We start from the raw sequence: 14,142 nt of genomic DNA, 5'->3' as shown, positions 1-14,142 counted from the left end.
AATTCCTTTCAACTGACATTTGAAAGCCTCAAAAATCCGCCCCCAATCTAGGTTCTTCAGTTCCTGCCTAATATTGTTATAATTAGCCTTCCCCCAATTTAGCACATTCACCCTAGGACCACTCTTATCCTTGTCCACCAGCACTTTAAAACTTACTGAATTGTGGTCACTGTTCCCGAAATGCTCCCCTACTGAAACTTCTACCACCTGACGGGCTCATTCCTCAATACCAGGCCCAGTACAGCCCCTTCCCTAGTTGGACTGTCTACATATTGTTCTAAGGAGCCCTCCTGGATGCTCCTTACAAACTCTGCCCCGTTTAAGACCCTAGCACTAAGTGAGCCCCAGTCAATATTGGGGAAGTTGAAGTCTTCCATCACAACAACCCTGTTGCTTTTACTCCTTTCCAAAATCTGTCTACCTATCTGCTCCTCTATCTCCCGCTGGCTGTTGGGAGGCCTGTAGTAAACCCCCAACATTGTAACTGCACCCTTCTTATTCCTGATCTCTACCCATATAGCCTCACTGCCCTCTGAGGTGTCCTCCCGTAGTACAGCTGTGATATTCTCCCTAACCAGTAGCGCAACTCCGCCACCCCTTTTACATCCCCCTCTATCCCGCCTGAAACATCTAAATCCTGGAACGTTTAGCTGCCAATCCTGTCCTTCCCTCAACTAGGTCTCTGTAATGGGGTCCTTCCCTCAACCAGGTCTCTAAGCGAGGTTAGGAAAATACTTAGGGCAGCCTCTTCCATCATTCAGTTAGATCACAACTGACTTGTATCTCCACTCTCTTCATCCTCCTTGGTTTCATCACCTCTGACACTTTTTAAAAATACATTTAGAGTACCCAATTATTTTTTCCAATTAAGGGGCAATTTAGCATGGCCAATCCACCTACCCTGCAAATCTTTGGGTTGTGGGGGCGAAACCCACGCAAACATGGGGCGAATGTGCAAACTCCACACGGACATTGACCCAGGGCTGGGATCGAACCTGGGTCCTCGGTGCCGTGAGGCAGCAGTGCTAACCCTGTGCCATCGTGCTGCCCTTCCTCTGACACACTTAGCAAACAAAAATCTCAAACCCAGTTTTGAAATTTCCAATTGACCTCAATCCTCGACAGTCTTTTGGGGGCAACATTTCCAAATTCAGCTCCTCTTGGTGTGAAGATGTGATTCCTGACGTCACCACTGAACTAACTAGCTCTCATTTTTAGGATATGCCCCCCCCCCGCCTTGTTCTGGACTCTGTCAACTTTGCCACCCAAACAGTGCTTCCTCTCTATCGACCCTATCTCTCCAACGTGTGTTTCCAGGAGTGCGACGGCCAGTGCCCCGAGCATGCTCGAGGAGAATCGTATCTTACAGAAGACACCTCTGGCTCATCGCAGCAGTTACGACTTGAAGGAGAGGCGGCGGATTGGCAGCCAGACTACGGTGGATGAGGCCAAGTTCCAAAAGATACCGACGGACGAGCTTGAGGCAGAGATGCTGGCGGTGTCCGACCTGGACTATATGAAAAGTAAGTGGTGGTGGCTAGGTCACATTGGGTACTGAGTGACGTTCACCCTCCTGCCGAGACCAAACGGAATTCGCTCCAGGGAATGTGTGGTATTTACCCCGGAGAGTGATATTTACCCCGGAGAGTGATTGATATTTACCCAGAGGGTGAGTGATATTTACCCCGGAGAGTGATTGATATTTACCCGGAGGGTGAGTGATATTTACCCCGGAGAGTGAGTGATATTTACCCCGGAGAGTGAGTGATATTTACCCCGGAGAGTGAGTGATATTTACCCCGGAGAGTGAGTGATATTTACCCCGGAGAGTGAGTGATATTTACCCAGAGAGTGAGTGATATTTACCCCGGAGAGTGAGTGATATTTACCCGGAGAGTGAGTGATATTTACCCGGAGAGTGAGCGATATTTACCCCGGAGGGTGAGTGATATTTACCCCGGAAAGTGAGTGATATTTACCCCGGAGAGTGAGTGATATTTGCCCCGGAGAGTGAGTGATATTTACCCGGAGAGTGAGTGATATTTACCCCGGAGAGTGAGTGATATTTACCCCGGAGAGTGAGTGATATTTACCCCGGAGAGTGAGTGATATTTACCCCGGAGAGTGAGTGATATTTACCCGGAGGGTGAGTGATATTTACCCCGGAGAGTGAGTGATATTTACCCGGAGAGTGAGTGATATTTACCCCGGAGAGTGAGTGATATTTACCCGGAGAGTGAGTGATATTTACCCCGGAGGGTGAGTGATATTTACCCCGGAGGGTGAGTGATATTTACCCGGAGAGTTAGTGATATTTACCCCGGAGAGTGAGTGATATTTACCCCGGAGAGTGAGTGATATTTACCCGGAGAGTGAGTGATATTTACCCCGGAGAGTGAGTGATATTTACCCCGGAGAGTGAGTGATATTTACCCGGAGAGTGAGTGATATTTACCCCGGAGAGTGAGTGATATTTACCCGGAGAGTGAGTGATATTTACCCCGGAGAGTGAGTGATATTTACCCGGAGAGTGAGTGATATTTACCCCGGAGAGTGAGTGATATTTACCCAGGAGAGTGAGTGATATTTACCCCGGAGAGTGAGTGATATTTACCCCGGAGAGTGAGTGATATTTACCCCGGAGAGTGAGTGATATTTACCCGGACAGTGAGTGATATTTACCCCGGACAGTGAGTGATATTTACCCGGAGAGTGAGTGATATTTACCCGGAGAGTGAGTGATATTTACCCCGGAGGGTGAGTGATATTTACCCGGAGAGTGAGTGATATTTACCCGGAGAGTGAGTGATATTTACCCGGAGAGTGAGTGATATTTACCCCGGAGAGTGAGTGATATTTACCCCGGAGAATGAGTGATATTTACCCGGAGAGTGAGTGATATTTACCCGGAGAGTGAGTGATATTTACTTCGGAGAGTGAGTGATATTTACCCGGAGAGTGAGTGATATTTACCCGGAGAGTGAGCGATATTTACCCCGGAGGGTGAGTGATATTTACCCCGGAAAGTGAGTGATATTTACCCCGGAGAGTGAGTGATATTTACCCCGGAGAGTGAGTGATATTTACCCCGGAGAGTGAGTGATATTTACCCCGGAGAGTGAGTGATATTTACCCCGGAGAGTGAGTGATATTTACCCGGAGGGTGAGTGATATTTACCCCGGAGAGTGAGTGATATTTACCCGGAGAGTGAGTGATATTTACCCCGGAGAGTGAGTGATATTTACCCGGAGAGTGAGTGATATTTACCCCGGAGGGTGAGTGATATTTACCCCGGAGGGTGAGTGATATTTACCCCGGAGGGTGAGTGATATTTACCCGGAGAGTGAGTGATATTTACCCCGGAGAGTGAGTGATATTTACCCGGAGAGTGAGTGATATTTACCCCGGAGAGTGAGTGATATTTACCCCGGAGAGTGAGTGATATTTACCCGGAGAGTGAGTGATATTTACCCCGGAGAGTGAGTGATATTTACCCGGAGAGTGAGTGATATTTACCCCGGAGAGTGAGTGATATTTACCCGGAGAGTGAGTGATATTTACCCCGGAGAGTGAGTGATATTTACCCCGGAGAGTGAGTGATATTTACCCAGGAGAGTGAGTGATATTTACCCCAGAGAGTGAGTGATATTTACCCTGGAGAGTGAGTGATATTTACCCGGAGAGTGAGTGATATTTACCCGGAGAGTGAGTGATATTTACCCCGGAGAGTGAGTGATATTTACCCCGGAGAGTGAGTGATATTTACCCGGAGAGTGAGTGATATTTACCCGGAGAGTGAGTGATATTTACCCCGGAGAGTGAGTGATATTTACCCGGAGAGTGAGTGATATTTACCCGGAGAGTGAGCGATATTTACCCCGGAGGGTGAGTGATATTTACCCCGGAAAGTGAGTGATATTTACCCCGGAGAGTGAGTGATATTTGCCCCGGAGAGTGAGTGATATTTACCCGGAGAGTGAGTGATATTTACCCCGGAGAGTGAGTGATATTTACCCCGGAGGGTGAGTGATATTTACCCCGGAGAGTGAGTGATATTTACCCGTAGAGTGAGTGATATTTACCCGGAGAGTGAGTGATATTTACCCCGGAGAGTGAGTGATATTTACCCCGGAGGGTGAGTGATATTTACCCGGAGAGTGAGTGATATTTACCCGGAGAGTGAGTGATATTTACCCCGGAGGGTGAGTGATATTTACCCCGGAGAGTGAGTGATATTTACCCAGGAGAGTGAGTGATATTTACCCGGAGAGTGAGTGATATTTACCCGGAGAGTGAGTGATATTTACCCGGAGAGTGAGTGATATTTACCCTGGAGAGTGAGTGATATTTACCCGGAGAGTGAGTGATATTTACCCGGAGAGTGAGTGATATTTACCCCGGAGAGTGATATTTACCCCGGAGGGTGAGTTATATTTACCCGGAGAGTGAGTGATATTTACCCCGGAGGGTGAGTGATATTTACCCCGGAGAGTGATTGATATTTACCCAGGAGAGTGAGTGATATTTACCCCAGAGAGTGAGTGATATTTACCCGGAGAGTGAGTGATATTTACCCCGGAGAGTGAGTGATATTTACCCCAGAGAGTGAGTGATATTTACCCGGAGAGTGAGTGATATTTACCCCGGAGAGTGAGTGATATTTACCCGGAGAGTGAGTGATATTTACCCCGGAGAGTGAGTGATATTTACCCCGGAGAGTGAGTGATATTTACCTCGGAGGGTGAGTGATATTTACCCGGAGAGTGAGTGATATTTACCCCAGAGAGTGAGTGATATTTACCCGGAGAGTGAGTGATATTTACCCCGGAGGGTGAGTGATATTTACCCGGAGGGTGAGTGATATTTACCCGGAGAGTGAGTGATATTTACCCGGAGAGTGAGTGATATCTACCCGGAGAGTGAGTGATATTTACCCGGAGAGTGAGTGATATTTACCCGGAGGGTGAGTGATATTTACCCGGAGGGTGAGTGATATTTACCCGGAGAGTGAGTGATATTTACCCCGGAGAGTGAGTGATATTTACCCGGAGAGTGAGTGATATTTACCCGGAGAGTGAGTGATATTTACCCGGCGAGTGAGTGATATTTACCCGGAGAGTGAGTGATATTTACCCTAGTGAGTGATATTTACCTCAGAGAGTGAGTGATACTTACCCGGAGATTGAGTGATATTTACCCGGAGAGTGAGTGATATTTACCCGGATAGTGAGTGATATTTACCCCGGAGAGTGAGTGATATTTACCCTGGAGAGTGAGTGATATTTACCCCGGAGAGTGAGTGATATTTACCCGGAGAGTGAGTGATATTTACCCTGGAGAGTGAGTGATATTTACCCCGGAGAGTGAGTGATATTTACCCGGAGAGTGAGTGATATTTACCCCAGAGAGTGAGGAATATTTACCCTGGAGAGTGAGTGATATTTACCCCAGAGAGTGAGTGATATTTACCCCGGAGAGTGAGTGATATTTACCTCAGAGAGTGAGTGATATTTACCCCGGAGAGTGAGTGATATTTACCCCGGAGAGTGAGTGATATTTACCCCAGAGAGTGAGTGATATTTACCCTGGAGAGTGAGTGATATTTACCCCAGAGAGTGAGTGATATTTACCCCGGAGAGTGAGTGATATTTACCCCGGAGAGTGAGTGATATTTACCCCGGAGAGTGAGTGATATTTACCCGGATAGTGAGTGATATTTACCCCGGAGAGTGAGTGATATTTACCCCGGAGAGTGAGTGATATTTACCCCGGATAGTGAGTGATATTTACCCCGGAGAGTGAGTGATATTTACCCGGAGAGTGAGTGATATTTACCCCGGAGAGTGAGTGATATTTACCCCGGAGCGTGAGTGATATTTACCCGGAGAGTGAGTGATATCTACCCGGAGAGTGAGTGATATTTACCCCGGAGAGTGAGCGATATTTACCCGGAGAGTGAGTGATATTTACCCCGGAGAGTGAGTGATATTTACCCGGAGAGTGATATTTACCCCGGAGAGTGAGTGATATTTACCCCAGAGAGTGAGTGATATTTACCCCAGAGAGTGAGTGATATTTACCCGGAGAGTGAGTGATATTTACCCCAGAGAGTGAGTGATATTTACCCGGAGAGTGAGTGATATTTACCCCGGAGGGTGAGCGATATTTACCCGGAGAGTGAGTGATATTTACCCCGGAGAGTGAGTGATATTTACCCGGAGAGTGAGTGATATTTACCCGGAGAGTGAGTGATATTTACCCGGAGAGTGAGTGATATTTACCCCGGAGGGTGAGTGATATTTACCCGGAGAGTGAGTGATATTTACCCGGAGAGTGAGTGATATTTACCCCGGAGGGTGAGTGATATTTACCCCGGAGAGTGAGTGATATTTACCCCGGAGGGTGAGTGATATTTACCCGGAGAGTGAGTGATATTTACCCCGGAGGGTGAGTGATATTTACCCCGGAGAGTGAGTGATATTTACCCGGAGAGTGAGTGATATTTACCCCGGAGAGTGAGTGATATTTACCCCGGAGGGTGAGTGATATTTACCCGGAGAGTGAGTGATATTTACCCGGAGGGTGAGTGATATTTACCCCGGAGAGTGAGTGATATTTACCCCGGAGAGTGAGTGATATTTACCCGGAGAGTGAGTGATATTTACCCGGAGGGTGAGTGATATTTACCCCGGAGGGTGAGCGATATTTACCCCGGAGAGTGAGTGATATCTACCCGGAGAGTGAGTGATATTTACCCGGAGGGTGAGTGATATTTACCCCGGAGGGTGAGCGATATTTACCCTGGGCTTGTTTGAAAGTTCTGGCAATGACGCATTCTGCTAAATGACTTTGAGTACCTGCTCAGAGAACCATCCGACAGGATCCACCGTCTCTTTTTCCCTTAGGGTTTCTGGGAGGTTACATGCAGACCTCTGCTAGATGGATGTGCGTTCAAAGGTCTTTCTCTGCATAGATATCTCCAAAAGGGACAGGTGGTACAGCACAGTCCAGTGGCAGCTTGGCGAGACCCATCCTTCACAACACTGGAGACAGGTGGAACCTCGGTGCGTGGGGACACTTGGTGTTCACCTACCAACGATTCTGCACAGCTTAATGCAGCCACGCACAAAGGGGCAAAAGTTACTCTTGAGTCTGTTCAGGACCGGGGCAGCACGGTGGCGCAGTGGGTTAGCCCTGCTGCCTCACAGCGCCGAGGTCCCAGGTTCGACTCCGGCTCTGGGTCACTGTCCGTGTGGAGTTTACACATTCTCCCCGTGTCTGCGTGGGTTTCGCCTCCACAACCCAAAGATGTGCAGGGTAGGTGGATTGGCTATGCTAAATTGCCCCTTAATTGGAAAAAAATGAATTGGGTACTCCAAATTTTACCAAAAAAAGAGTCTGTTCAGGACCAGATGCAGTGTGCAGGGTGGGTCTAATCAGAGCCTGGTACACTTTGTCACTCAGTATAGCGAATCTTGATTGTGTGATGCACGCACAATATGTCCCAGATTGAGAGTGTAATTGATGAATTGAGACAGACACCGAATGTGTATCAATGTTCGAGTCATCACATTGGCTGACTGCTTGTCATCATGTTAGTATCAGAGTGATGGAGAAAGCTTGGCTGCCATTCATTTCCATATCATTATCAGTCACTGATACAAACCGGACTCGGTATTTTCTTTCATGTTTATTAACAAACAAAAATGACAGCCTAAAAGCTGATGTTTCCAAACCTCTAAGCCTTTGACTCAAACTGGACGGACAAGTAATCAGCAAGCTCAGCCCAAATATGGTGACCCCTTGTCTGCATTGTCTGATAAAAAACATGCATTTCATTTGAAAAGCATCCTGAATGGCCTCAGGACATGGCAAAGTGCTTCACACCCAAGCACGTTAACTACTTAACTATTTAGTACTTTGGAAGTTTGGTCACTGTTGGTAGCAAAGGCAGTTTGTCTACAGCAGGGTCCCACAAACAGAACTGTGATAATGACCAACCAATCTGTTTTCGGTTGAAGGAAACCTTTAGCCAGGATTTCACTGTCATGCATTCTCCCACACCCACCTGAGACAAAAAACATGGCATTTCTTTAATGTCTTGCCCAAAAGACAATGCGGCACTCCCTCAGTACTGACCCTCTGACAGTGCAGCACTCCCTCAGTACTGACCCTCTGACAGTGCAGCACTCCCTCAGTACTGACCCTCTGACAGTGCAGAACTCCCTCAGTACTGACCCTCTGACAGTGCAGCACTCCCTCAGTACTGACCCTCTGACAGTGCGGCACTCCCTCAGTACTGACCCTCTGACAGTGCAGCACTCCCTCAGTACTGACCCTCTGACAGTGCGGCACTCCCTCAGTACTGACCCTCTGACAGTGCAGCGCTCCCTCAGTACTGACCCTCTGACATTTCGGCACTCCCTCAGTACTGACCCTCTGACAGTGCAGCACTCCCTCAGTACTGACCCTCTGACAGTGCAGCACTCCCTCAGCACTGACCCTCTGACAGTGCGGCACTCCCTCAGTACTGACCCTCAGACAGTGCGGCGCTCCCTCAGTACTGACCCTCTGACAGTGCGGCACTCCCTCAGTACTGACCCTCTGACAGTGCAGCACTCCCTCAGTACTGACCCTCTGACAGTGCAGCACTCCCTCAGTACTGACCCTCTGACAGTGCAGCACTCCCTCAGCACTGACCCTCTGACAGTGCGGCACTCCCTCAGTACTGACCCTCAGACAGTGCGGCGCTCCCTCAGTACTGACCCTCTGACAGTGCAGCACTCCCTCAGTACTGACCCTCTGACAGTGCAGCACTCCCTCAGTACTGACCCTCTGACAGTGCAGCACTCCCTCAGTACTGACCCTCTGACAGTGCGGCACTCCCTCAGTACTGACCCTCTGACAGTGCGGCACTCCCTCAGTACTGACCCTCTGACAGTGCGGCGCTCCCTCAGTACTGACCCTCTGACAGTGCAGCACTCCCTCAGTACTGACCCTCTGACAGTGCAGCACTCCCTCAGTACTGACCCTCTGACAGTGCAGCACTCCCTCAGTACTGACCCTCTGACAGTGCAGCACTCCCTCAGTACTGACCCTCTGACAGTGCAGCACTCCCTCAGTACTGACCCTCTGACAGTGCGGCACTCCCTCAGTACTGACCCTCTGACAGTGCGGCACTCCCTCAGTACTGACCCTCTGACAGTGCGGCACTCCCTCAATACTGACCCTCTGACAGTGCAGCACTCCCTCAGTACTGACCCTCTGACAGTGCAGCACTCCCTCAGTACTGACCCTCTGACAGTGCAGCACTCCCTCAGTACTGACCCTCTGACAGTGCGGCACTCCCTCAGTACTGACCCTCTGACAGTGCGGCACTCCCTCAGTACTGACCCTCTGATTTAAGCCTGTAAAGCGGAGCCTAAATCTTGTCCCTTCTGTCTCTGAGAGGAGTGTTACCTGCTGAACCTCATTTGGGACCTGTGCTGATCGTCAGGAATTTGGCTCCCCAGGAAGCATCAGATGGATCAATTGTGTCAGGGTTCTGGTCCTGCTTAAGGAACCCAGAGTTGCAAGTTCAATTTGCAGCTTATATATCGAAGCAGGGGGTCATTCAGCCAGTTTTCCATTTCAGTTGGATTATGGCTGAAATACACATCGGACTGTGGGTCGGAGGAGGCCAGTCAGCCCTTCGAGAGCCTGCTCTGCCTTTCAATAAGATCATGACTGATCTGGATGTTGTCTCAACTCCACTTTTGTGTCTGTCGGCCCATAACCTTTGACTCTCTTGTCAATCAAACATCTATCTAACTCAACCATGAATATATTCAGTGACCCAGCCTCCACTGCTCTCTGACGGAGAGACTAACGATCCTCTGGGAGAAAAACAATTCTCCTCATCTCAGTCTTAAAAAACAGACCTCTTATTCTTAAACTGTGTCCCCTCGTTCTGGTCTCCCCCACAGGGGAACTATCGTCCAGGTATCTGCCCGATCAAATCCCCACACAATCACACAAGGGGCTGGTTTAGCTCACAGGGGCTGGTTTAGCTCACAAGGCTAAATCGCTGGCTTATAAAGCAGACCAACCAGGCCAGCAGCACGGTTCGATTCCCATACCAGCCTCCCCGGACAGGCGCCGGAATGTGGCGACTAGGGGCTTTTCACAGTAACTTCATTAAAGCCTACTCGTGACAATAAGCCATTTTCATTTCAAGGTATTCAGGTCACCTCGTTCTTCTAAACCCCAGTCGGCTCAACGCATTCAACCTTTTTTCATAAAATAAGCCGCTCATCCCGAGAATATAAATTCATAAGATATAGCAGCAGAATTAAGCCATTTGGCCCATCGAGTCTGCTCCCCCATTCTATCATGGCTGCTATGTTCCTCATCTGTCATCTACAATGTTATAGACCAAGAGCTCAATTGCGAAATCAGCCGGAGCATCTGTCGAATGAAGCTTCTCTGAGCTGCTTGTAAGGCTGTTTAGCACAGGGCTAAATCGCTGGCTTTTAAAGCAGACCAAGGCAAGCCAGCAGCACGGTTCGATTCCCGTAACAGCCTCCCCGAACAGGCGCCGGAATGTGGCGACTAGGGACTTTTCACAGTAACTTCATTTGAAGCCTACTCGTGACAATAAGCCATTTTCATTTCATTTCATTCATTTCAAATTATATCTTTTCTCAAATAAGGCAATAAAACTGTACGCAGTATTCCAGATGTGGCCAAGTGGTATTGTCACTGGACGCGTAATCTAGAGACCCAGGGTGATGCTTTGGGGACCTGGGTTCAAATCCCACTACAGCTGAGGGTGAAATTTAAATTCAATAAAAATCCGGAATTAGAAATCTTACCATGATCATGAAACCGTCAATTGTTGTAAAAATCTATCTGGTTTACTAATGTCCTTTAGGGAAGGAAATCTGCTGTCCTTACCCGGTCTGGCCTACATGTGACTCCAGACCCACAGCAAAATGGCTGACACTTAATGGCCGAGCGAGACACTCAGTTCAAAGGCAATTAGGGGTGGGCAATAAGTGCTGGCCCAGCAATCCACATCCATCAACAAATAAAAAATTCAAGGCCCTGTACAACTGCAGGGTATAATCTAATAGCCATTGCGGAAACCTAACTGCAGGGTGACCAAGTCTGGGAGCTGAATATTCAAGAATTTTAAACTTCGAGATTTGATTTGATCTATTATTGTCACATGTATTAGTATACAGTGAAAAGTATTGTTTCTTGCATGCTGTACAAACCACGCATACTGTACATAGGGAAGGAAGGAGAGACTGCAGAATCTAATGTTACAGTGTAGCAAGGGTTTAGAGAAAAGATCAACTTAATCCGAGGTAGGTACATTCAAAAGTCTGATGGCAGTAGGGAAGAAGCTGTTCTTGAGTCGGTTGCTATGTGACCTATCTTTTTCCTGATGGAAGAAGGTGGAAGAGAGTATGTCCGGGGTGCGTGGAGTCCTTAATTATGCTGGCTGCCTTTCCGAGGCAGCGGGAATTATAGACAGAGTCAATGGATGGGAGGCTGGTTTTCATGATGGATTGGGCTACGTTCACAACCTTTTGTAGTTTCCTGCGGGCTTGGGCAGAGCAGGCTCCATCCCAAGCTGTGATACAACTAGAAAGAATGCTTTCTATGGTGCATCTGTAAAAGTTGGTGAGAGTCGTAGCTGACATGCCAAATTTCCTTAGCCTTCTGAGAAAGTAGAGGCAAAAAGAGGTGGTGTTGTGCTGATAATGAGGGAGGGTGTCCGATCGGAAGGTCAAAATGTGGAACCTGTTTAAGTTGAACCAAGAAAGGGGGCAGCGAACATTGGTAGGCGTTGTTTATAGTCCATGAAACAGGTGTAATAATGCGAGGCATGGTATTAATCAGGAGATTAGAGAAACATATGGCCAGGGTAATGAAAGCTGGCATTGTCCCAGAGGGCCATAGGCTGCTTTCCCCTTTGAGGGGGAGAGCTCACTGGTGGTGATTTAACCTGAGCGTCACCGCACCTCGGGCGAGGGGCAAGGTTGAGAAAAATGGGCCTTCATGGTAACTTCAGCTAGAACGTGTAATGGGTAATACAGTGATCATGGTGACTTCAATGTGCATGTAGACTGGTGAGCACTAGTGTTGTGAAGGCTGCGTTTCTCGAGTGTGTTAGGGATGGTTTTCTCGAGCAGTACGTTGAGGAACCGACTGGAGAAGAGGCTACACTAGATCTCGTATTATGACATGAAAAAGGGCTGAGTAATAACCTTGTTAAAAAAAACCTTCAGTGTTGAGTGAGTATAATATGGAATTTTCCGTTCTGTTTGAAAGTGAGGTCGTTCAATCTGAAGCCAGGGTGTAAAATTTCAACAAAGAAAATTAATTTGTGTCCATCTTCACTGGAAAATAACAATAAATCACCCAGAATCAGAGATCCATGGGACGAGAACGAATGAGGAATTGATGGAAATGAACATGAATAGGAATGTTGTATTTGAGAAATTACTGGGAATGTATTGGGAAGCATACCACAGAGGTCCCAGAAATAGTAACGGTTACAGAGGAGGAATGAAATACAGTCAGCAGAAAATTTAGTTTGAGGCAAATTAATGGGGTTAAAGGTTGACAAGTTCCCTGGACTGTATGGTTTGAACCCCAGGATCTTGAAAGGGGATTCAAAACAAAAATCCTCCAGAGACTGTGAGGTTCTTGAGCAAATTGACATCGAGAGTGACAAGGTACTGGAGGTGTTGGCAGGCTTCAAAGTGGACAAGTCTCCAGGTCTGGCTGAATTGTGACCAAGGATGCTGTGGGAGACGAGGGAGGAGATTGCAGGGACTCTGACCCAAATTTTTAATTTCTCTCTGACCACGGGGGAGGTGCCAGAGGACTGGAGAACAGCTAATGCGGTCTATTTAAGAAAGGCTGTAGAGATAAGCCAGGGAACTACAGACCAGTGAGTCTCACATCGGTGGTCGGGAAACTATTGGAGAAAATTCTGAAGGAGAGAATCTATCTCCACTTGGAGAGGCAAGGTTTGATCAGGAATAGTCAGCATGGCTTTGTCAGAGAGAGGTCATGCCTAACAAATTTGATTGAATTTTTAACAATTGGTGAACAGTGAGGTTGTGTCTTGGGTTACAGGACGATATAGACGGGATGGTCAAATGGGCAGAAAAGTGGCAGATGGAATTTAACCCTGAAAAGTGTGAGGTGATACACTTTAAGAACATAAGAACTAGGAGCAGGAGTCGGCCATCTGGCCCCTCGAGCCTGCTCCACCATTCAATGAGATCATGGCTGATCTTTTATGGACTCAGCTCCACTTTCCGGCCCGAACACCATAACCCTTAATCCCTTTATTCTTCAAAAAACTATCTATCTTTACCTTAAAAACATGTAATGAAGGAGCCTCAACTGCTTCACTGGGCAAGATTAACAACCTTTTGGGTGAAGAAGTTCCTCCTAAACTCAGTCCTAAATCTACTTCCCCTTATTTTGAGGCTATGCCCCCTAGTTCTCCTTTCACCTGCCAGTGGAAACAACCTGCCCGCATCTATCCTATCTATTGCCTTAATAATTTTATATGTTTCTATAAGATCCCCCCTCATCCTTCTAAATTCCAACGAGTACAGTCCCAGTCTACTCAACCTCTCCTCGTAATCCAACCCCTTCAGCTCTGGGATTAACCTAGTGAATCTCCTCTGCACACCCTCCAGCGCCAGTACGTCCTTTCTCAAGTAAGGAGACCAAAACTGAACACAATACTCCAGGTGTGGCCTCAATAACACCGTATACAATTGCAGCATAAACTCCCTCGTCTTAAACTCCATCCTTCTAGCAATGAAGGACAAAATTCCATTTGCCTTCTTAATCACCTGTTGCACCTGTAAACCAACTTTCTGTGACTCATGCACGAGCACACCCAGGTCTCTCTGCACAGCAGCATGTTTTAATATTTTATCATTTAAATAATAATCCCTTTTGCTGTTATTCCTACCAAAATGGATAACCTCACATTTGTCAACATTGTATTCCATCTGCCAGACCCTAGCCCATTTACTTAACCTATCCAAATCCCTCTGCAGACTTCCAGTATCCTCTGCACTTTTTGCTTTACCACTCATCTTAGTGTCGTCTGCAAACTTGGA

General features: G+C 47.5%; 1 protein-coding gene across 1 annotated transcript in view; it reads left to right on the top strand.

Annotated features, from left to right (window-relative positions):
* The first annotated feature begins 1,299 nt into the window (after positions 1-1,299).
* LOC119972894 (anion exchange protein 2-like) overlaps positions 1,300-14,142 on the top strand; it is a 37,757-nt gene continuing 24,914 nt past the window's right edge. The window contains exon 1 of the mRNA XM_038810438.1: positions 1,300-1,523. Coding sequence (XP_038666366.1) covers positions 1,343-1,523 — 181 coding nt within the window. The 5' untranslated portion in view covers positions 1,300-1,342. The remainder of the gene's footprint in view (positions 1,524-14,142) is intronic.

Source organism: Scyliorhinus canicula, chromosome 10, assembly GCF_902713615.1.
Source record: "Scyliorhinus canicula chromosome 10, sScyCan1.1, whole genome shotgun sequence".
In the NCBI taxonomy this organism is placed as follows: Eukaryota; Metazoa; Chordata; class Chondrichthyes; order Carcharhiniformes; family Scyliorhinidae; genus Scyliorhinus; species Scyliorhinus canicula.
This window is presented reverse-complemented; position numbering and strand designations above follow the sequence as displayed.